This window comes from Saccostrea cucullata, unplaced genomic scaffold (assembly GCF_032062105.1).
Source record: "Saccostrea cucullata isolate Sc308-1 unplaced genomic scaffold, CSIRO_AGI_Scuc_v1 ctg223, whole genome shotgun sequence".
NCBI lineage: Eukaryota > Metazoa > Mollusca > Bivalvia > Ostreida > Ostreidae > Saccostrea > Saccostrea cuccullata.
In genome coordinates, this window is record NW_026927113.1 from 211,666 (window position 1) to 237,464 (window position 25,799).

General features: G+C 32.0%; 1 protein-coding gene across 2 annotated transcripts; it reads right to left on the reverse strand.

Moving 5' to 3' along the window:
- Positions 1-3,105: 3,105 nt before the first annotated feature.
- Positions 3,106-17,823, reverse strand: LOC134273488 (uncharacterized). 2 transcript variants are annotated; one of them, XM_062755682.1, is made up of 5 exons: positions 17,394-17,823; positions 16,255-16,407; positions 13,960-14,080; positions 13,166-13,411; positions 3,106-3,162 (listed from the first exon to the last, which is right to left on the reverse strand). In XM_062755682.1, exons 1-5 carry the CDS (start codon positions 17,783-17,785, stop codon positions 3,160-3,162), a joined length of 915 nt encoding a protein of 304 aa, XP_062611666.1. In that variant the 5' UTR covers positions 17,786-17,823; the 3' UTR covers positions 3,106-3,159. The 2 variants fall into 2 exon arrangements, with proteins under 2 accessions (XP_062611666.1, XP_062611665.1); XM_062755681.1 differs by lacking the exon at positions 3,106-3,162 and adding an exon at positions 10,484-11,157.
- Positions 17,824-25,799: the final 7,976 nt, after the last annotated feature.

Below are 25,799 nucleotides of genomic sequence, written 5' to 3' on the forward strand. Positions count from 1 at the left end.
TTAATTGTGACATGAAGATAATGAGAATTAAAGTTGGTTAAAAGAAGTCATCACAATAAAAACATTCCTTTGTTTAAATTACCGGTATTAGGATTTTTAGACATTCTATATATCAATTCTTATCTTATTTCATCCTCAATATTCTAAAAATCTAATTTATATTTGCTTTTATATTATATGAAATTCAATTCATAACTCAATACATTGGCCAGATATTTTCCATTTAAAAAAAAGGCAACGATGCAATTCACACCTTAACTGAAAAGGGGAATCAGGAAATTCGAATTGTGCTTCAGCGTTTTAATGGAGAAAGGGCTTTCGCTCAATATTCGACGTTTTCCATCGGGGATGAGGACAGTTACTATAGACTCCTGGTGTCTGGGTATTCTGGAACAGCTGGTAAATAAAAATATTTTTCTTTTTAAGATATATGGAGGTTGAATTTCAGTTCCACTTTGATTTTCGAAATATCAAGCCCATTTTAGAAATCAATTTATGTACATGTATATCAAAAAATTGTATGTAAAGTTGAAAAGTCGTAAGTTTTTATGTTACATGTATTGATTTTGGTAAAATTTTGTGATTTAAAATGTTTCAAAAGTTCCTTAGAATTTTTTCATACCACATCTGATTTTCCCCACTTCTCAAATATATAGTTGAACAATATTCTTGAAATTTCCCCTTCCCTACTGTTAATATCTCAGTGAGGAGTACAGAAATTGACTTTATTGAACATTTACTAAAACCGTTCTTTGTTTGTAAGGATTTTTATGAGTGTTTTGGTATATCCAATGTAGATAAAAAAAAAACATTTTCACATTTAAGGATATCCGATCCCCAGCCAGGAAAAATAACTCCAAAAATTAATATTTAATTTGAAATGCATCAAAATAAAGATTCAATTTTTTTTTCATGAAATTTTTTTTATTTTATTCTTTATAAGATTCAAAGTTTTTAGAAGTCTTAGCAAAAGGTCTAATAAAAGTTGACATTTGTACCCTATATAAGGGAAAAAAATAATAATACATTCTAGAGAACTATCAAGATTTCCTTGAATCCAGTCTTAGATACCAATTCTTATTATCATGATATGAAATAAGACGTGAATATAGTTTCTTGCAAGGATTGCAAAAACCTTTTACACTAAGTATCATAGTTTTTTATAATATTTTTTGTCTTCTATTTCCGTCAAGTTTTATAGAATACATGAAAGAAATAGAAAACAAGAAATACCAAAAATCAAGACAATTTCTCTGAATGCCTGGATACCTATCGTTTTAAAACTAAAAAATATTTCTTGATCAAGGTGCAATTAGAAAATGCATTGCTAATATTCCAGTTCGCTTTTTCAAATATTCGAGATTTGACAATTTTCCCTATATAACATGATTAACTTTTATCTTTAACATTTAAGAAATACAATGGATAAAGAACTTTATTCGGTAATAACCAATATTTGCCCCCCAAATCAAACTTTGATGGAGATATATTTAATTAAGTTCTTAAACAGGGGAGTACTAGTATATGCTGACTTCAAAGCACTGAATATTTTCATAAGTAATGACGCCATATGTACGTAATGACGTCACAAACATGACGTAAATTTCAGTTTTGTATGAATTTTACAGAAAAATGTACATTTTTCGTCGATATTTTGAGTAAAAGTCACCGAGCGCATGTGTGTTCAGGATCAATATTTTGATATAGTGTGTAGAATGATGGTATCAATGAAATATGTCAATATTGTTCCTGAACAAACTTGCGCTCTATAAATTTTAAAGCTAAAATTGTTGAAATTTTGTCCATTTTGTCCTCTTTTTGATAAAGGATATAAAATCGGACTAGTTTGTGACGTCATAAAAACAAAAATTGTGAATACACTGCTTTGACACTAAAATATTTTCTGTTAATTCATATTTTTTCGAACAATTTATTGAATTCAACACATTTCAGGAAGTTTTCAAAATTTGACTTTTGTGGGGGCAAATATATGCAACATACCGCATATAGTTCTTTACATGTATATAACTTTGTGGATTCATAGATACCTTTATGAGTATTTTTGATTACTTAACTGCTGAATTTATTAACCTGAGGGTCGGAATAACTTTGTGGATTCATAGATACCTTTATGAGTATTTTTGATTACTTAACTGCTGAATTTATTAACCTGAGGGTCGGACTACCTTAACAAACAAATTAATTCTCTTATTTCCGACTTAAGACAAAAAAAATCATATATATAAGAAATAATAACCAATTTATAGAAAAACATATTGTTGAATAAAATAATGATTGTATAAATATACGGACATTTTAGCAATACAACAAATTCATCACATTAGAAATAATTTTATTACATTTTTACCCGTGAAATACTGTAATTTATTCATTGAATAAAAATGATATCCTGTCACAGTGTGAAAGGATATCAAAATGATATCCTGTCACAGCTGTGTGACGAATATCAGAAGTGCGGGAAAACTCTCGATTTCCATTCCCATAACGAAGATTGCTGTAAAAAATCTTCCTTGACCTAATATAAGATAGATGGAAATAAATAAACCATTCTGACAGCGAAAAAAACTGTCAAAATTCCAAAAATATGTTGCTAAATCCATGTTTACAGTGTTTTCACCTCACTTAGCTATGACGTCTCAACCGCTCAACTATGACGTCACGAGCCTGACTGTATTACAAAAAGACAGAGGCAAAGGAAAAATCAAAGAATTTTTTTTAAAAATGTAATAAACAGAAAATTCAATGTTTTGTAGTTGAATATGGAATTTATTTCACTCGTGAGACAGGATTTTTTTATATTTTCACTCGTGCTTCGCACTCGTGAAAATATCAAAAATCCTGTCCCACTCGTGAAATAAATTCCATATTCAACTACAAAACATTGAATGTCCTCTATATATGCAATGTTCGTAAAAATGAAAAAATCATGTTACAGGAGACAGTTTGGCTTATCATAATAACAGAAGATTTGCTACTAAGGACAGTGACGTTGTTTATCTTGGACGATATTGTGCAACGGAACGTCATGGTGCTTGGTGGTACTACCATTGTAGTTACTCAAATCTAAACGCAGAATACGGAGACGTTGGAGATAACGGACCAGGATACGTGGTATGGGATCACTGGACAGGAGGCGAGTCACTTGAAAAAACAATGATGATGATCAGAGAAACTCCTTAAGTTGATTTCCTTATAAGCAATCCAAAGTTCTTCAGGAGCTGTTTTACTGTATCGACCTCGACACTGTTATTCAGGATTTTAATTTTATGCGTGTAAAACTTTTAAAGTTTTTGCGCCTCAGTAAGATTTTCGAGGAAAATAAATTCAGGAACATAAATTCTTGCTTATCGAAACTTTAATTAACCACAGTTATCGATAGTTATAAGAGCTCTTTCTTTACATTCATTAGAGTTGATTGTCTGGCGTCATCAGTTAATTATTGTCAACAACTTGTACCACATACCCCATCACTTGACTTTGCGCATGAACGAACAAAGAAAAATCAGTTGTTTCCAGGCTCTACTGTCACTGTGAGAAGTTTAATTAATAACACTTATTCATTTAATATAGAACAACGTCATTGTCTTAAACCTTATTGGCAATGCGAGTTAAACATTGCATAGCATGTATAGTATTCATTTCTTTTGTTTTATTGCAAAAATAGTCATTTCCCTAAATTATCATTCTTTGATCATTTTTAAGTTTCTTAAGTTTTTTTTAATTCAATTAACATAAATAATGATAAATAAATTTTATGATATTAAATAGTTCGATTTTATGTAAAAACATAATTTTCTAAAATACTTTCCGTGCATTTCAATGTACGGGCAGAATAAATGATAATAAAAATCATGTAGTAGGTTTTACAAATACAACTTCAAGTTGAAAATACTAATAAAGGTATATTATATATGTTGTATGCGTGAGCCGTAGTTATGTATGTGTCTTTTCTAAGTAATGTATAAATTGGGAATAGGTGGGTTGGTGGGTTACAGATCAGATTTCATGTCAAAATGCAGATAAATTCAAACAAAACAAGAAACAAACATATACAAGCTCTGAGCATATGAAAAAATGAAAGAAAATATCAATATTTAACACGTTTAATTGACGGCGAAAATATACATTTTCTACTGTAAAACCAGTAATATTAAATTCAATACATATTATAATAGGTATCAGGATTATCTTTAAAACGATAACTTTAAATTGAATGTCATTAAAATGCTTCATTTCCTACATCCTGTGCATCAATTCAATACCCTAGGCCTTCTCTTTTCATTCAAAAGTTTTGATCAAGTTAATAGATTTTGGCAGACAGACAGATGGACATCAAGAAAGACAATAGAAATTTTATGTCCAATCATTTTCACAAAAAAAGGGAACAAAAATTAATAAATTGTGAGGCTCAGCTACTAAAACATGTAATTTAATATTTGTTAACATTGCTAAGAATTGCCACTGTTGCATCATTTCGACAATACACGCTATTCAGTGTAAAATTAAAAATACAAAAATATTTTTGCTTAGATCAAATAATCTTTAATCATGATCAGGAATAGGATTGATTGTATATTGTTTAACGTCCCTCTCGAAAATTTTTCACTCATATGGAGAAGCCACCACTTGCCGGTGTAGAGCTGCAAATTTTGCCCTCTACTCGGCACTCAGGGCCATTGAGCAGGGAGGGATCTTTTTCATGCCAGTACCTACTGCGACACGGGACCTCAGTTTCTACGGTCTCATCCGAAGGTGCGGTCTCCATGTCCCACAGTGGGATTCGAACACGCGACGTAAGGATCGACTCCTTACTTTGCAACTCTAGAGCAGACACTCTAACCACTGCGCCCCGCAGATGACTGATCAGGAATAGGAATGTGGTTTAATATTGATGTATAGAGGAAGCTATGTATCAGAGAAGCGTTTTAAGGTCCATTTAAATCATTAAAATCTTCATTTTTGTTACACCGGGGTTCTTGCATTTCTTAAGTTGACAGCATTGAAAATGTGTCCAGTGGGAATAATTTTCAGCAACACAGTTATTAATTCTTCAAATGGAATTTTTTTTTTGATATGTAGAATTAAGTCATTAAAGAAACAAAGCTTCAATTAAGCATGCACTTTCACTTAGGATTTTAAAATTCATTATTCCGTGTGACAAAGAACGAGGGCGCTTTTGACTGACATTCGGCAAGAATCTGAAAAGTGAAAATCTTATCCACATGTCACATGAAATTTTAACATTTTCTTTTATTTATCGGGTTCCTGTGCAACAGGAAAGGAAAATATTTTCCCGAAATGGAGCTTTGATTTGCTAAAAAAATAACTTGAAAATTGGCCAGATCAGACATTTGGTACAAAATGGTACATTTTTAAACACGTTTTTCTAAAATTTTTCTATCTCTGGGTCTTCTCTCCATGATTTTTAAATGTTATTTGTGTGTATTTTAATTCAAAGAAACGAATACATTTTTTTCAATATGGAGAGAAGACCCAGAGACCACAAAAAACGAACTTTTCCCCCCAAAATCCAAATGTGTGAATGTGGTGCTTCTTCCTCTTTTTAAAATCATCTGTGGATGTGTAGCGGTGATAGCTCAGTAAGTTGGGCTACCTGTTCAGTGCACTCAAAGCGAAAAGTTTTTGGTTCGAGCCTAGCATGTGGCGTTAATTTTTTTTTCATGCAAACAACAAAAGCATTTATTTCGTCAGTTTCGTTTTATGTACTGATTTATTAGAATTTTGAATTAGATAAATTTTGGTTCAGTTTGGCTCGCGAGCAAATTCAATATTCTAATCTTCTATTCTATATAATGTACAGCCATGTACACGTATCATGCAACTATATTAGGGCTGGGTATTGGCCCGAGATTTCGTATTGCGATATATTGCGATATTTTTAACTGTATTGCGATATGTATTGCAATATTTTCAATGTAATAAAAATGGCATTTTCTTACTATATTTACTTTAATTTACATGCAGAATGTACATAACTACGATAAGAAACCAACACGAAAAAAAAATCTTGTTGATTTCATTATGTTCCCCAAACGAAGTTGGGGAACATATTGTTTTTACTCTGTTTCTTATTATTATTAAGTCTTCCGTTCACAACGGAAGACTTATAGTGTTTGTATTGTTTCTTTTTATTATTATTATTATTATTATTATTCCTCCCAAATTTTGTGAGCGCGATTACTCAGAGATGGCTGGATAGATTTTCACAATTTTTCTCATATAAGTAGGTTGATATATGAAGTTTATATAAAATTCTGTTTTTTGAAAAATTCACTTCCGGTCCGAAGTTATGGCCGATTTTCGAATTTTAAAATGGATTTTTGTCCGGCAGTTTTCTCGGAAACGGTTTGAGGTAAAGATATGAAATTTACAGGAGTATTAGATCATGATATTCTATTTGTTTTGAAGTTGTTTTCGTGTGTTTCCAGTACTTCCTGTCCGAACCGGAAGTGAATTTGTTTTTGGTCAATTTTTGATTTTTTTGTTTTTAGATATTTTTTCAAGATATTCTTATGTAAAACAGACATTTTTCTACAAATACTAAATATTTAATTTGTTTTCAAATCAGATTCCGCATTTTGTATATTTTCGGTACCGAAATTTTCTCTATTTACGTAGTATGTATAAGGTGGGCAAAGAAAGATAACTCTGACCTGTGAATGAGAATAGAACTTTCGAGATAAAGGCGGAAATAGTATTGATGACGTTAGAGACATATATACGCTCTCCAGATCAACATATTTACACATTCAATATTCTCTCTTTTGCATGTTACTTAATTCACTATATGCATATTAGTTTAAATTTGACTGTGTAGTGTTAGTCTGTATATATTGAAAGTTTTTGATTTACAAATCTATATCTGAAATAAATATCCGTTCTGTGTCAACTAAGCACAATGAAGAAAATAATATTGTACGCAGTATACATTACAGCGATGTATATACATATTATTCTACAAAAATACTAAACATATTATTTATTCAATCTGATTCTGCATTTTGGAGATTTAAGGTTCCGTCAATAAATTCATTTTCTCTATGACAATGAGCAAAGATAGATAACTCTGACTTGTAAGTGGGAATAGAACTTTCGAGATAAAGGCGGAGGTAGTATCCATGACGTCGCAGACGTCTATATCCACACTTTTCACATAAAAAAAATAATTAGACTTTGAGTTTCCATATCCACTTCTGCATGAAAGATTACGTTGGTTACTGCTTTCAATATATGCATAGTTTAAAGTTGTCAGCGTAGTGTAAATCTGTAATGTCTGTTATGATTATATTTAAAAAAATATTCTTAATTCATTCTCTAATTTGAATGCGAAATTATCCCGGAATCCGAGTTTTATTTTCGATTCTAAAATATTATATGTACTCAAAAGGGAACTGAGAGATAGAAAAGTAGGTGTAAAGCCTTTAGAAATAAATTGATATCTGCAACTTAAAAGAAAGAAAATCAATCTATAGATTGGATTTGGTTTTAACACGTATATTTCATTGATTAAAAGTCTTATAGTGTTATTTTTTTTATACATGATCTATACTTTTATATACCCGAGAAGTTATTAAAGATAAGGAAAAGCGATTCTTGGATTTTATTTGTGAAATACTAGTACTTAGGGGTTAACCTTATGTGAAAGTTACGCGTTTCTGTGTGAAATAATGCTACGCTAAAAACATGATACAAAAACATCTGCAAAGGTCTGTTGATATGTTAGATAAAGTATACGAATAAACACAATTTTATGCAATGCTATATAATTATATGTATGTACATGCAACATTTAGTATTTTCCTTTTAAAATTCATAAAACATAAAATTACCGAGTATGTAATTCTTTTGAAGCCCCCCCCCCCCCTTCTTGATTTTATTCGGAGACATTATTGCAACTATAGGCCTTTGAATTATAAATTCGTTTTACAATTAAATCTGGAACATTTGGTTATAATTACCATTAACATGTATACAGAATTAATATTCTATAATAGTAGATTTTTCATTACGCAAGATACTGAAATTTACATGTCTGAGAGAGAGAGAGAGAGAGAGAGATATTCCCTTTTAATCCTGATTATCCTATTTTTATCTTTATTATTTACATAGACAAAAAATCAGTTCTATATCAGTTGTACCCATTCTTTATTAAATATTTTCTGATTTCATGGTCCGTCATAGTCAGTCTCTGTATATTTTTCTGCTTAAGAAAAATCACGCGAAGTGCACATGTATTGACCTGTCAATCAAAATCACCGGACGCTGTATGCATTGCAATAAAGTTGTTCGAAATGATTTTTATTAAGTATGATCTTTAAGAAAATCTGATGCAACAAATTTGAGAAATGAAAAATAAAATAAAAACATGGCTAGAGCATCATATATCTGTATTATGGACTTCAGTTGTGAGACGTGGAGACCGGTCCGTCAGATGAGATCGTTTAAATCGAGGTCCCGTGTGTCAGATGGTACTGACTCTAAAAGATTCCTCACTGCTCAATGGCAATTAGAGCCAAATTATAGGACAACATTTTGCAGTCTCCACCGGCGAGTTGAGGCTTATCCATGTGACAAATTCTCGAGAGGAACATTAAATAACATATAATCAATCAATCGATTGCTGAATAATTCCTGTAGTTGAATAATCTTTCTGCCGACAAATCTCGATAGTATTACTGTAAAAATCAACGACTTTACGTTTAATGTGGTACTAACTTAGTTCAGGACATTTTTTTACACCATCACAATTGTGCCAGAACATAAACACAGTGAAGTTTTTGAGAGTACGGTGTTCGTTCGTCCGTTGGTTTGTCTATGATAAACGTGTAGCTCTTATGAGTGCCAAAATGCACCATGAAAATCAAAGTACCTTCAGTACTGAAAGACCTTTTTGCAGTTTTTTTTTTCTTTCCGAGTACATATGATATCTATGTTTTTTGCAGAGAAAAAAGCTAATTCTTACAGATTTAGAAGAACGGAAGACTTATTTGTTGCCATGGCAACAAGATTCTAGTTATTATTATTTTTCTTCTTCTTCTTCCTGGGTACTTTTTTGTCCGGGAATGATCTTGTAAACTGTTCGTCCGAGGTAGGTAAAACCTTTTTAGGGTGAGTAGACATGTTATGCAGATTTGCGGAATCAAGGTCATTTTGCGCGCACGTGCTTGCAAGAGCGCGCACGTGCAACACTTGAAATAACCAATATAATAGATATAGTCGGAACTTTTCTATTTTTTGATAAAATGCTTTGAAACTCATAATGTAAGGATACATTAGTAGTATAGACAAGATGCATGGTCAAAATAGCAAGATCTCACGCGCATGCACGTGCGCTTTGCTCTGATTGGCTGAAACTAAAGTCTCAATATCTTTCTTGTTTCTTGTCATAATCTTTTGAAATTTTGAACATGGTCCTACATTATGAAGATCTACAGCGTGATATATTAAAATTTTAATAAAAGCATGCGCATGCACACGTGCTGTAATCTGATTGGCTAAAACTTTAAATGGCTATATCTCCTTTGTTTTTTGACGAAATGCTTTGAAATTTAAAACATAGTCATGCATTACGATATCCTAAAATATGATTTAGAAAATATTCATGAAATCACGCGCATGCACGTGTGCTGCAATCTGATTGGCTGAAACTTCAAATGGCTATAACTCTCTTGTTTTTCAACCAAACAGGATGAGATTTAGAACTTGGATAAATATAAGGGACTCCTATAAGAAAGTGTAGTCATTATGCACGTGCTTGCACGTGAAATGAGTAAAATAAAAAATACACTCGAATGAGTGCATTTTTTAATACTTTTGGATTAAATGCTTTGATATTATTAAAATTTAAGATAGTGTAGACAAGATAATATGGTCGTTACGCACATGAACACGCGTGCAATGCCTATTTTTTTAATATATTTTGTATTTTTCTTGGAAGACCTTGATTAAGTCTAAATTCCATAGAGTATTTCTTATTTAATAGAGATAACAGGGAATATGGCACCAAAAGGGAGTTGGGGAGCGTTTGGGGAACATCTGTAACGGTCCCCGTTACAATTAGCACTAGTTTAAGTTATGCTCTGAAATGTTCCTACAAAACAACTTCTGACTTACTGTTTGGCTAAATTACAAACTTTCATAAGTCCATTTTTATATTTAATGACGAAATTCCTTAATCTTAAAATATTGCCAATACATCGATACTACAAAATCGTATTGCGATACGATATTTTTTGTCATTGTATTGCAATATATTGAAATATCGATATTATTGCCCAGCCCTAATCTATATGCATTAAATATTTCAGGTGTTTATTTTTTGTGAAACATTACTATGTTGTACTAACCCCTAGGAAAAACGGACAAAAATGTTACAATCTCACACTTTCAAACTAAATGAAAAAAAAATTTGTAAAATCTGACCAGCGATGTTCAGTCAACCAAATCATGGACATTTAAACAATAAATGTTTCGTACAAATGATTCCTGCAGATCACACGACAAATGCGCCCATCTTCTTTTAAAACACTCTGTACGTATCAAGTGATAAATGTAAACAGTGATAGAGTATAAATTAAAGAGTAACCATACGAAAACTGTTTAAAGATAATGAATGATTATACCATTAAGTATGTTCGGTAGAGAAAGAAGACAATAAAAATGTTCAATTTTTTTTTTTTTAAATATCTAATGCCCCTAAAGTGAGGATAATTTTTACAAAATGTGCTCTTTCATCATAGATGTTACACAACAACATCAGTCAATATTAACTACTTAAAAGCTGAAGAAATTCATTAATGACTCACAGAAATTTCAATACTTTGATTGGGTGACTCTGGAAACCCAAAAATACAAGCAGCTCAAACAAAATGGTTTCAGCATTTGTAATGCATAAAATATTCAGTAGTCCTAATATTTAACTTCAATCATTTTCATGCTAAGCAATGCTTTGAAAATTATTTTACGATCTTCACAGTTTAAGAAATTGAACTGCTTTGTGTAAAATAATATTGGTTCTTCATCCTTTGTTGAATCAAATTTCATAGATCCAGATTGGTTTCCTCTTCTAATTTTTTCAAAGCTCTCTGGTTTGATTTTCAGGAAAGTAAATAAAACCTGCAAAATAAATTTGACTTTTAACCCTTAACCCAAAAGCATGCTTCATTTCTTACTAAATTCAAATTATATTAAACTGCATTCTTCTTCTTTTCTTCAAACTGAGAAGCAATGAATTTCCTGTGAAAATGTGTATACTAAATGACTCCCTTCCAAATATTGTCAGAACAAGGACCAGATTTTTCAGATGTATCATGACCTTGATCTTTCACCTAGAAACTTGGTTCAAGGTCACTGTAAACCCAATACTCTTGATCAAAAACCTTAAATCTTGGTTGAAGGTCACAGCAAATTGTTTACCAAAGGCACCTATTGAGTAAAATATGATTCAAAATGTGCTTAGCGGGTAGAAAATATGGTTTGGTCAAGGGATATCAGCTGGACAGACAGAAAAATTGATCCAAGTTGAGCCCTTATTTTAGCTTCAATTATTATCATCAGAATTTTTTTTTCTCATGAAAAAGCACAAATCATGAATATTCATCAATGTAAATATTCATGACCGAGATATTGTCCAATGATAAGTTCAGTCCACGAACATTTCAGGAACACTTGCATGAATACATGTATACATGGGAAAAAATTGTAGTTGAATCGCACGAAAAAAATTTTTTCCCATCTGTAGTGTGCAAACTCTGATGCAGTTGCAGTAGATCATTTGCACTCATTGGTATTTGGGATGGCATGACTTTGATGCTGATATAAGGGTGGGGTGACTTTATTTAGTAAACAATTGTCACCATGTAGTTTTTTGGGCACTGTAATACTGACTCAGATTAAACGTTTATACAAACATTTACTGCTTGCAGTAGCTCAGTCAGTAGAGCGCTTGCTCTATGATCTGGAGGTTGTGAGTTCAAATCTTGGCTGCCATTGACCTAAGTCGATAACCAGACTGAAGCTCTACTGGTTTTTTACTTATAACAAAGGAAGAGAAGTGTACAAGTTGGGAAAAACTTTACAAGGGCAATAAATAGAATAATGATCCTGAATTGAGTCTCTTCTTGTGGCAAGATATTGCAATAAGACTACAACTGTAGAAATAGCTTTTATAAACTTTTACAGTATTTTAATTTTAGTTACCATCATGACAATGGCAATGTAATTCATCAAAATAAAAAAACATAAAACAAAAAAAACAATCATATATCTCAGTGTAGTCTCCTTGCATGCCACATTATATAATAATCAGACTAAAACTGTTCTTGGAGTACAATTTTGAGAGTATTTTACAGAAATTTCTATTTTTGGTAACCATGGTAACAATGTTGAAAGAAATCAAAAACTGATATACAGAATTATGTACCTTAGTGTAGTCTACTTCTGTGCCAAGTTATATTGAAATCAGACCAAAACTGTAGGAGGAGTAGCATTTTAAAAGTATTTCACGGAAGCTTCTATTTTTAGTAACCATGGCAACACCGATCATCGAGATCAAAAACAGATATATAGAATTATGTATCTTAGTTTAGTCTTTTTGTGTACTGAGTTATATTGAAATCAAACCAAAACTGTAAGAGGAGTAGCATTTTTAAAGTATTTCACAGATTTTTCTTTTTTTGTAACCACAGCTACACCGTCCATCGAAACTAAAACTGATACACAGAATTATATATCTTAGTGTAGTCTACTTGTGTTCAAAGTTATATACAATTATATACACATGGATAGACAGACGGACAGACGCCAAACGCATTTCTATTGCATAAGCTCTTCTGGTTTCTGACCAGCAGAGCTAAAAATGGGTAGCAACTGTTTTTTGCCATGCGCTCAGCACTTTGAAGTGAAAGTTGTAGGTCCTTCTGATGAAACCTTAAAAACCCAGGACCCATGTAATGGCAGGCGTTTGCACAATAAAGATTTCTCACTGCTCAGTGGCTCTTAGTGCTGAGTAAAGGTCAAAAATTGAAGCCTTTCACTGGTATTTGGTGACATCTCTATATGAGTGAAGAATTCTTGAATGGGATGTAAAACAACATGCAATACAATACAAACACTTTTCACTTACATTTGTCTTTTGTACGACCATTCCAAGAATGCCTCTTTTTAAAACAGAACTTTCAAAATAGGCTAGCAGGTCTCCAACATAGCGGGCATATACATTCGATGACAGACCACAGGTTGAGCTTGTACTAGAACATGCCTCCTCATTAGCAGTTTCTAATGTTGATGATGTGGTGCGTAATTTTTTCCTTGCTGGTGAAAAATCTGTGCCTTCTTCAGGATTACAAGGATTATCTTCCTCATCTATAATCTTATATAAATATAAAAAAAATTCTATCATGCCTAAATAAAGTCTTAACACACAATATTTTTTATAGTTTATTTTTTTTTTTTATTCTAAAAATAAGATTTTCATTTATTTTCCGAAAACATACTTATGTTACACTAATTTCATCAAACTACTATTAGTTGACTAATCAGAACAATGAAATTAATTAGATCATGGTGAAAAGTTAAGTATGCAGTCTCCAGTAAATTAACAAACAAGAGGCCCATGCAAGGACCTCAATGTTCACCTGAGTATATTATACAACCCTAAAATTGGCAAAGTGGATCCGGAGGAGAAAAACATGAAAATTTGAAAAGTGTATGAAGATGACAATAATGATGATGACAACAGGTAATGGATAAATTGAGCAGAAAATATTACTTTATTATTAGTGTCACAGCCTGTGAACAGTGTGTACCCAACATAATCCATTAGCCTTTAGTTTAAAAAGAGATTAATCTCCTGCTCGATCATAATCCATCATAATCATGATAATGAATACATATCTATGATTTTGTTTTCAATCTTACCTTGCAGACACTTAGTATTTTACTTGGATCATCACATTTAGTGCAAAGAATATCAGCTCTTGAAGATATTATTTCTTGTCCAAATATTGTGGCATGTCCCTTTGGTATATATGAATATCCCCTACAAAACAAATATTTGTTTCCATACAATATTTAAACCAGAAGTCTCTGTCGAGACTGTAGCTCTACTGGTTTATACTTAAAACAAAGGAAGAAAAAAGTAGCAGTTGGGATTTGAAACTTTAAAACAGCAATAAATAGAAAATTGATCCTTGTCAGTCATCAAAATTAAAACTGATGCACAGAATTATGTACCTTAGTGTAGTCTACTTGTGTGTAAAGTTATATTGAAATCGGATCAAAACTGTAGGAGGAGTAGCATTTTGAAAGCATTTCAAAGAAATTTCTATTTTTAGTAACCATGGCAACACCGTTCATCAAAATCAAAAACCGATGCACAGAATTATGTATCTTAGTGTAGTCTACTTGTGTGCCAAATTATATTGAAATCAGACCAAAACTGTAGGAGAAGTAGCATTTTGAAAGCATTTCAAAGAAATTTCTATTTTTAGTAACCATGGCAACACCGTTCATCAAAATCAAAAACCGATGCACAGAATTATGTATCCTAGTGTAGTCTACTTGTGTGCCAAGTTATATTGAAATCAGACCAAAACTGTAGAAGGAGTAGCATTTTGAATGAATTTCACAGAAATTTCTATTTTAAGTAACCATGGCAACACCATTCATCGAAATTAAAAACCAATGCACAGAATTATGTATCCTTGTGTAGTCTACTTGTGTGCCAAGTTATATTGAAATCGGACCAAAACTGTAGAAGGAGTAGCATTTTGAAAGCATTTCACAGAAATTTCTATTTTTAGTAACCACGGCAACACCGTTCATCAAAATCAGAAACCAATGCACAGAATTATGTATCTTATTGCAGTCTACTTGTGTGCCAAGTTATATTGAAATCGGATCAAAACTGTAGGAGGAGTAGCATTTTGAAAGCATTTCAAAGAAATTTCTATTTTTAGTAACCATGGCAACACCGTTCATCAAAATCAAAAACCGATGCACAGAATTATGTATCCTAGTGTAGTCTATTTGTGTGCCAAGTTATATTGAAATCAGACCAAAACTGTAGAAGGAGTAGCATTTTGAAAGCATTTCACAGAAATTTCTATTTTTAGTAACCACGGCAACACCGTTCATCAAAATCAGAAAGCAATGCACAAAATTATGTATCATAGTGTAGTCTACATGTGTGTAAAGTTATACTGAAATCGGACCAAAACTGTAGGTGGTGTAGCATTTTGAAAGCATTTTACAGAAATTTCTATTTTTAGTAACCATGGCAACACCGTTCATCAAAATCAGAAACCGATGCACAGAATTATATATCATAGTGTAGTCTACTTGTGTGCCAAGTTATATTGAAATCGGACCAAAACTGTAGGAGGAGTAGCATTTTGAAAGCATTTCACAGAAATTTCTATTTTTAGTAACCATGGCAACACCGTTCATCGAAATCAAAATCCCATGCACAGAATTATGTTTCTTAGTGTAGTCTACTTGTGTGCCAAGCTATATTGAAATTGGACCAAAACTGTAGGAGGAGTAGCATTTTGAAAAATTGTTTACAGACAGACAGACAGACAGACAGACAGACGGACGGACGGACGACGGACGCATTACTATCGCATAAGCTCTTCTGGTCTCTGACCAGTAGAGCTAAAAAAAGCACAAGTATTTTCATTTCTAATTAATTTTTTCTCTGTGACAACTCTTTGAAAGTTAGCGGAGTTGATTTCTTGATAATTCTACCGGAATGTAAATTAGGCAGGTCGATAGGTCAAGAGCTAAGGAGGCCTAGTTTGCATGCAAATCTTGTGTGCATCTGTCTCTGTATGTCAGTGTGACGCTAAGGAGGCAAAATAGGCATGTAAATCTCATATGGCTGCCTTTAATTTGTGTTTGATGTCAGTGGGTGAGGACTATTGAAATTGCATTGGAATCCTCCTGTAAATATGGTAAATTAAATCTATGTCTACATTTTTAAAGTCTAAATCTACAATTTTATTTCACAATGAAATGGAAATATAAGAAATCACTGTCTACTTAGTATAGAATGCCAGGGATATCGGTGATACATGTAGTGGGAAACATGGGATAATTTAAGTACCCTGGCTACGCCCCTTGTGACTTTTTCTGCCATTGCTAAGTTAGAACAGATTACTGCAGTAATGAACAGTGTTTCTAGAAATGTATATAGGCTTCTTGTATACTTACTTGACTTTCAATTCAAACAAATTGAGAATTTTTTCAAAGAGAACTTGATAATCAATTTCATATGGCAACTGGCTCTGTCTTTGATCATGTTGATGTATTTGCTGCATGGCATCAAACAGGAAATATCCAAACTCCTCACAGTTCCTACTGAACCTAAACAATGAAAACAATACAAAGTGTAAACTTCTATTGCAATTTACTGATTATGACAGGGATTTTCCACTACCCTGTGTAGGGCCGAATATGGGCCCCATTCCCAATTGCAAATTTCTTCCATTTTTCCCAAATATGAAGAGCATGTGTTCAATTTCTGAATGCACAAAAACTCCACAAAGTAAACTTGATCAAAATTCATGTAAAACAAACATGGTCTGGTTTGAAACGTGATTGATATGAACCAAATTTTAGGGAACTTGAGTAAAACTTCATAATAGTTAATCTATTCTCTAAATAATAGTTCTGAATGATGAAGTAAAAATCAATTTTATTCAGTATAAGTGTTAATTTCTTGAAAAATATCATGCAATAAAAATTCCCCAAAAGTGATAAAATGTTGTTAAAATTCCCAATTGCAAGGGCCTGGGCCCCATTCCCAAAATGGTGTGGAAAATCCCTGTATGAATGATTTTCGATTCTTATTTTTTAAAATTATTATCTATAAATAAATAACCTGATATCAAGGGTATCTGTATTTACACACCCTGCAATGCACCATTACAATTGCACTCTTCTTGCATACAATACTAACAGTAATACTCACAGGAATTACGGTCAGTGTAATATTCTTTTTTGCTACTGTGTTGGCTAATGTGAAGTCAATGATTTCAATACTAATTAAGCTATTTTGTTACTGTGCTACTATAAAGCACCGAATTGTGGGTACAGAATGTATGTACTCTTACATTGAAAAATGGAAATCAAACCCTGGACCCCTACCTCCCCAGTCAGATTACTCTACCAACTGAGCTATCCAGGTCAATATCCACAGCCCAAAAAATAACACATGCAAGTAGGTCCTTTTGAATAATATGTGAACAAGCGTACATGCAGGTCTGTCTTATTTAGTTGATGAATTACCCTGCTATTCTTAAAAGTGCTTTGAAAACCCAGCCACCAATTTAAATATTATAAAAACTTACAACTTAAGCTCTTTGATTGTGAACTCTGGAAACCATTCCTGGACCCACTGCTTGTAAGATTTTGACTTATCATACGGTATCTCCTCCAAAGAATTGAAATCAACACATGGCAAACTGCATATCTTAACAAGTTCATCAATTCTAGTTATTTCAGCGTCTGTCAAATTGCTGAAAGACCATTCTGTTCGAACTTGTTCAAATGGGTTTGTCAACACTTTTCTAATGCCAAGTTTATCTACCAAACCAAGAGACCAAGAACTCGTGTTACATGGAAAGGCATTTTCGTCGGAGCTTCCATCATGTCCATGCAAACTTGAATGAGAACAATGTCTACTTGTTGGAGAATCATTCCTTCTCATTTCACTTGGAGGAGAGGCCACTTCTTTCTCCATTTTATCATTAATTTTCTTTTCAAACTTTTGCTTTTTTTAAATTTTTTCCCTCATGTGCTTGTTTCACTTTCAGTTCGGATGAAGTTATCGGACTAACTTGTACCGTAACATATTCGTTTTCCATCAAAGCCCGTGGATGACTTTAAAAAAGTTATCACTAGTTCAGTAGTTGAATTCTTTTTTAAGGAACTCTACACAGGTACTTGTGGACAGGAAATAAAAAATACAAAAAATACCCCCACTTAGACTAATTTTTTGTCAGAATATTCAATTTATTTACAGTAATCTTTAGAGAAACTTGTACTGTGCTATAAAACTGTTTGCGGGGAAAGGTAACGTCATATTCCCATGACGAACACATTAAGTGTATATTGCATAATAGTTCAGTATATTAAGTCGTTACTAAACTAATTTTGATTTTTTTTTAGACATACAACAGTCATATTTAGGAAAGCTTCTAATTTGAACACAAAAATCAGTAAAACGTGCTTTCTCTCTCACTAACGAAGGAGAAAATTTCGAATTAGCGAATATCCAATATAATTTAATCATTTATTCCAATTTGGTAGTAACATTTGGTGATATCTTTTCATTCAAACAGAAAATACAAGTATATTTAACCTTTCGAATAACAAGCATACATTACAGGGAGCCATAGTACTTGCAAGTACTAGCATGTTTTAAAGATTTCTTTTAAACCGACAGAAATGTACGATTCATTAGAGACTCAAAACCAGAAAGGCAGATGTTGTGGTAGTTGAAATCCAAAAACCAAATTCAAAGTACATTTGTCAGCCATTTAGGTTGTACGCTATTCTCCTTTAATACATTCTAAGGCATCTTTCAAGGTGGTTCTCTAATAATATAGAATATATCTATGCATTTATTATGTCTGCACCTTTTATATATACGCAAAAACCAATAAGCCACGAAAACCTTAAATTTTAATTTTATTCACGTTTACTTTCAAAGAAACAACAACAACAACAACAAAATACATTGACTATGCTTCAGCGACCAACTTGCGTTGTTTCAATTCCTTGAAGCATCTGCGGTTAAACCGTCCGAGCTGTAATTATAAAAATAAAAATTAATGATTACTAGTATAAAATTGAAGGAAATATAAACACAGATAAATCTATCTCCAAGTAAAACCATCTTTAATTGATCAATTTAAGCAAAAATGGAATTTGGATGTTCAAAATTTATCAAAGACCCTAAATTACAGAATAAACAAAGACGAGCTAAAATTTGAAAAAAAAAAAAATAAGAAGAAAAAGAAATTCTATCACGAAAAGAAGCCATTAATTAAATTCTGCAAATTTCGTACTATTAATCATTATCTAACAATTGAAACTAGAGAAATAATGAATTTAGATAAACAATCATTCTTAAGACAACTGTGTATATATTTATTAAAAAAAACTTTTTACTGAAACGCGCTTCCCGAATTAGTAAAGATCTTTATACACTGTACCTATATATAATTGTTCTATTTGTCTGTCTTCATATACTCAGGCATGTAATAATTATGTTTTTATTTGTTATCGTTGTGTGCATTTATACTGAAAAATTGTGAAGAGATTAATGAATTCAGTTCAGTTCAATCCAAGAAATAACAATGTGTAATTTAATTACCCTGGGAAGTTCATCTGGCGATGGAGTCTTGCAGATTCGTCCTATAAAAGATAGGTTTGTACCTGATTCTTTATATCGTAATTTTTGAGCATTTAAAAATTATAGCATTAATTCTATTATTTCATTCATTAATGACAGAAAAATACGTTACTAAAAAGGGTCATGGCATCATTGATGAAATAAAGCAATCATAATCGAAGACCAATCTTGTAATGTAAGATAAAATTTGTCGCCATTTAAATATATACAATTAAGTTTATGTATTACTGTAACAGTACAAGTTTTTGGCAAAACTGAGAGCAAAAAGTTAGATTATTTTACTGCCCCTATCCATGCTTTTCAGTATTACAGTATATGAATTAACAAAAAAGCTCTCAGTGTACATTAATTCTTAAAATATATAATTAGTCCTCAACAATTGAGCGGAAATTACCACACTCCTCTTTCTTCTCCGCAATCTGCACGTGCATCCACATCCTTTCGAAGCGCAGCCACATCTACAGTTTCGTCGCCACCAGCTTGATTCCACTTCCTCCACGACCAGAAGAGACGTAAAAAGCACAATACAAAGGAGTATAATAGTCCTCATCCTACAAAATAAGTATTTAATTGAAAATTGAAATCTAAAGTTTTTTTTAAAAAATCCAATCTTAACGAGGCCCGATCTAGTTGAAAATTACGAAAACGGAATGATAAAAAATTTTAATTCTTGGAAATACACTTGTATGTTTTATGCTTAGAAAAAATAGAATGAAATTTTGTTACCTTGCCTTTATTGTAGTGAAATGGGGGCACTGTCAAGATATGGACCATTTTTCTTGTTTTTATACACAATTACATACTAAAGCTCCTCAATAAACAAAGAAATTTACAAATTAAAAAAAAATTCATGATGAAATTCTTTGTTTTTCACATATATCATGCAATTTTCATTCCTCTTATAAAAAATGAAAAGAAAATTGGCGGTAGCCTTTATTGCAGTGAAAAGGGGGCATGTCAAAACACAAAATTTAGATCTATTCTATCCAACTACGTATTTTATAGGTCGCAATAGGTTAACATAACACCAACAAACGAATACAATACTGTATTAGTTTCTAAAAAATAAATAATTCTTACATTATGAAATTATTTTCTCGCCATCCTTTATTTTTCTCTTAACACGCAACGTTGTTTTACGTGGAAAATAGGGGTAGAGGGGGGGGGGGGGTAAAGGCGACAAAATTGCGATTTTTATTAATACTATGTAATATATAGAAAAATTAAATATTTCGGGGGTTCAATTTAAATGATTTATAGACTTTTTAAAAAAAAAAAAAAACTGAAGATAATCACCATGCATATTCAAGTCCGCAATAAAATGAGTGTGTATAAACACTTCAACATGTTCAAAGAGAGAGACTAAAATCGTTTACTTTTAGTAGCAGCGTTTGTTTTTTTAAACTCACAAATTGAAATAAAACAGGATAAAATTAATGAATCTGTACCAAAAAATTGATCCCTCAAAATTAATAAGGTTCCAAAGTTGTTTATTAATTTAAATATTTAAAAAAAATAATGGAAATGCCAGCTTTCAATGCATAGTCTATGGAGCAACCAGGTAAGCAAGATCAGCGAAACAGTTTAGCGCAATTTGACGTCATTTTAATTGTGACGTTATTATGTTCAATTGTGACGGCAGGCAAGGGTATTGTGACGTGCCTGAGGCGACGCTGCGTTAAAACGTATGCGCAGATCAACTAGATCGGGCCTCGTTAATTAATACAATTATTTCGAAGAAATTCGACAGATTATTTGTGAACACTGTAGCACAACAATTAAATTCTCAGACTGCATTTTGAATGAACAAAACATAAGAATTCTCAAAGAATATTAATAAAAGCATATAGATCTATTAATTTTGTCACTTCCGTTAATGGAGAACTAACTAAATTAAAACAGAAGTCAGAATGTGTCTTTAAAAGATATTAAAACAATTTATTATAATTGTCCATTTTAATTCGTATTTATAGCTGAACATGATTCGTAAAAGGAATGTACTCGCCATTTTTGATCGGACTTTCGCTATATCTGATAACCTTAATATAAAGCACCTGACTAAGTCACTCTTCAGTGTAATCAGTCAACACCTATGTAGACGGACGTATGTTATACAGCACTCGGTAGCGACAAAATAACTGTAATACTTTTAATGCAAGTAAGGTATCAAAGAAACTTCTAATAGTTGTACAGGTCAGTGCAGTATACAAACAAATACAATTGAAATATATGGAGCTAACGAACAGTATTCAAGCTCAAAAAGTCTAGAAGAATTAATTCAAAATAGGAGCAGAACACGGACCTCCAAAAAATTAGAGATAAATAATTAGAGATGCAATAAAATGTATACAACGTAATTTAAAATGAACAAGCACGAACATGGGTCGCCGATACCCGTGACAATAAAGCAGTCATATCCTTGTGTTGATATCGTAGATGTGATATCGAAAATGGCGTATGCCTATTTACGAGTCGTTTTCAGATTTAAGCATGTATGTCAAACGAGAAAATAATCAAGGAATCAAATTAACTTGATTTTTGAGAAGAACCCTTGACGTGTTACTTACAATCAAGCAAAATTTTATGTTAAATAGAAATTGCAAGTTTGAAAAACAAACAAAAAACTCTAATTCTGTATTATCCTAGAAATTGCCAATCGTATATCCATTACTGGATATCGTTAAATTTGCGGAATTGTGTACTCGGGCATTCCCTGCAACTTTCTTTTTTAAAAAAATCAGCAAAAGGGCATGCACCACAATCTGCTTTGAAATTCTATTTATAGAACCTCAATAAGAGCAAAAATGTTCATATTTAATTGCCATACACAAATCAAACATGTGCTGTATTTCGAGTTTATTTTCAAGTTGTGTTTTTTTATGTTCATCTTATAAAGACAATTAAGCTACATTAAACTGTAAGAGAAAATAAACTGTGGACAAAGCAGCGCTAAAGAATTAACAAAATGTACAATAAGAAATGATTGTTAAATACATTAATATAAAAAGGAAACAATTTGTTTTAAAAAAAATCCCTTCATTCATTGCACTTTACTTGTATATTTTAAAAACTATTTATTTGTATCTATTCATATCATTTTATTTCGACTATAGTTTAAATTTCCCACATATACAACAGTACTTGTTAAATAATACATGTACAATAAAAGTCATTCTTACGTTACCTTTATGTTGCAGATTGGCGTTGTCTTTAATTTTGAGGGAAATTAATGTAGTTATATAACAGTTATGATACAATATGTCACCTGTAGTTATCACGATTTGTTTTGGATATGATAAATTAACACCTGATGATAGACGAGATAGCAGCAGCTTTGATTCAAGAGCAATCCAGCTTCTGTAACCATCTTTTGCATTTTTGGGACGAATGATCACAAATTTTGATGAAACATAGCTTATCATTACAAATTGCTATTAGAAACATATATCGGATAAAATATGGTTGCTATATGTCTTAATTTCATCATAGCATCCGGAAAATAAACTGAAAAAAATCAATCTACTTAAAATTTTGAATGAAACTAAAGGAAGTTTGCAAAAATCTTGGGGAAAAAAACATTTTTTAAAATACACAATATTATATTGTTTACTTTCTTGTCGTAGAATACAAGGAGTAACCAGTTTTAAAGCTTTCATACGTTAAATAACGTTAAACACCGATTCCAAATCTGAATGTAAATATCTATTCCAAATATTGTAATACCTTTCTGTTCTACAGACTTGTTTTTTTTTTCTTTTATAAAAAATTATTGCCAACCGAATTATTATCTAAGTGCATTTTGTTGTTTTTAGGTATCAATTAGATCTAAAGAACAATATATAAAATAAACTACAAATCACGTTGAGAAATGGAAACAATGCAAAATCCATTCAATCAATGCTCAGACTATAGTGTCGGGAATTGGTCCTCTAGAAAGGCAATGCTTCTAACCTTAAAAGGCTGTCCAAGATGCTCGTATACGATCACAAGCAGCATCTTCTACCATTTTATGTATTTCCCTGCTTGCAAAAAGCTTGGTTCTCCAAGATCTTTTTTTTTTTTTTGACATAGCTATTCTTGGCTTTGTTTTCAAGAATCGTTCATCTATATTATAATTAGCTGTTAAAAATAGCAAAATTTTTCGATTAAATTGAAAATTTCCCCGAAATATTTTAGCGACAAATGTAATCTTTTTGCCCTGAAACAAAATTTCTTATTTCACATTTTCCCTCATGAAATTAAAAAAAAATTAAAGAATGCAAAAAGTTGACTTGCTTGATAAGGCATGCATATAATTTTATCGTAATAATATAGCACAGTATTAAAAAATAGGCGAATAACACCAAGGTGAGAAAATAATTTTTCTTAAATATGTTTAAGTGAAAATGTATTCTCTGTGTGTTATTGAGAGAGAGAGAGAGAGAGAGAGATAGAGAGAGAGGATTATTTTTACATGTAATGGTCGATATGCATGATACATGCAATTAATGAAAGATCATTCATTCATTAACCGCTTGAGGAAAAATGTCACAAGTTAAACACGTTGTGGAAAAAAAAATTAAATATCATTTTTGACAAATGAATTCATATGTACGCAATTTGTTTGTTTTTTTTTTTTTTAATATACTATGTGTGGGCTTTTAATGACATATGGGACCAATCAACACCAAAACTGACCAAAGTTTTATATCAAATATTTATTTGATATCTGAAAGAAATTCCTATATGAGCAAAGGAAAGTGATTACATCTTAAAACGTAAAGTTGAACATAACTGGTAAAAGCAAGAGAGTACAAGTTAAAGTTATAGATGCCATATTAGATTTCTGAAGACCGTCGATCTCAAGCCACTGTACAAGCCACACTTTGGTCAATTTAATGTTTTCGCTTTACGGACTTCACCTGCAGTGTCAATGTGTTATACTTGGATGCTATAAATTGACTTTTCATTTTCTCTTCTTTAAAGGTACTTAAAATTACACAGATTTGAACGTAATATTTTCCCAAATTTTCCCTGAAATGTCACACAAATTTTATATTGCAATAGCATTTCACACGAAAATACATTTTGATAAAAAAAACTTATTTTATCTTGAAATTATTCGAACTTTAAATGTCGAGAAACTTCGTTTGATTAACACATCCTTACACTTTCAAAGAGAACAATGGACACTAACTGTGTGATTCCCACCTACGTTTTACTTTCATTTAATTCAATATTAATGACAATTTGGCCATAAAATTCAGATTGAATACAAAGAACAGTTCAATGGTAATTGATTTGTTATTTTTATACCAGTCCAGGGGCCCGTAACATAAAGCTTGCTAAGATTTTGACTTACGTAGGGTCGTAAGTACCGTTTTGGCATAATCTTAGGACCTGTCTAAGTACTACTTAAGTATGCCTTAAACCGTAACATAAGGCGAACTAAGCTACGTCTTTGCTAAGTCAAACTTATCATGGTAAACTTCTCGACAAGCAAGTTGTCAGCACGCCACGAACAATATGTGTTGTTTTCAAAGTCCCTCTCGAGAATTTTTCACTCATATGGAGACGCCAGCAAGTGCCGGTAGAGAGCTGCAAATTTTGCCCTATACTCGCCACTCAGGGCCATTGAGCTGAGAGGGATCTTTTTCGTACCAGCACCTGACCGATTCCCGTGTTCCACAATATTAATAGGATTCCAGCCTGCAAGGTAAAAATCAACTCCTTACTTCTCGACCCAAGAGCAGACGTTCTAACCACGGCACCACGCGGGCAACCCCCGAACAGTGAAAGCCTTTAGGTCTTTTGCAATTTGCTCTATTGAGACATATGGATACATTGGTAAAGCTTGCATGCTGAGGATAATTCTTTACAGAAATGTTCTGAAAATATACATTCAATAAGGATTAAATAATGATATATATTAACTTGAACGGTGGTCTTTCAAGTAGGAACTGTGGCTATTCATATTTAACCCTTCGAAAATAAAAGCTACAAGTATTTTTTTTAGTACTTAGAAAGCTGTAGATCTACTACAATGCATGGAATAAAGACTGTAATTTAGATTTTGTATCATCAAACAATCACATACTAAAAGGTATTCTTTTTACACGACCTCAGATTATCAGTGTACATTGATTACAATCATTCATGGCAATGAATATAAAAAAAATTACGACTTCTTAAAATTTGCAGTTCAAGGTCAGTTCTAAAACTTGATATATCTTATTTATCACTTTTATAAGACCTCATTTATAAAATACGCAACTGAAGTGTTTGTCGGGTGCTCTAGTTACGATTAAAAAAAACCCATAAAAATTGCAAATTGCGGCAACAAGAAGAGTCACTGGAT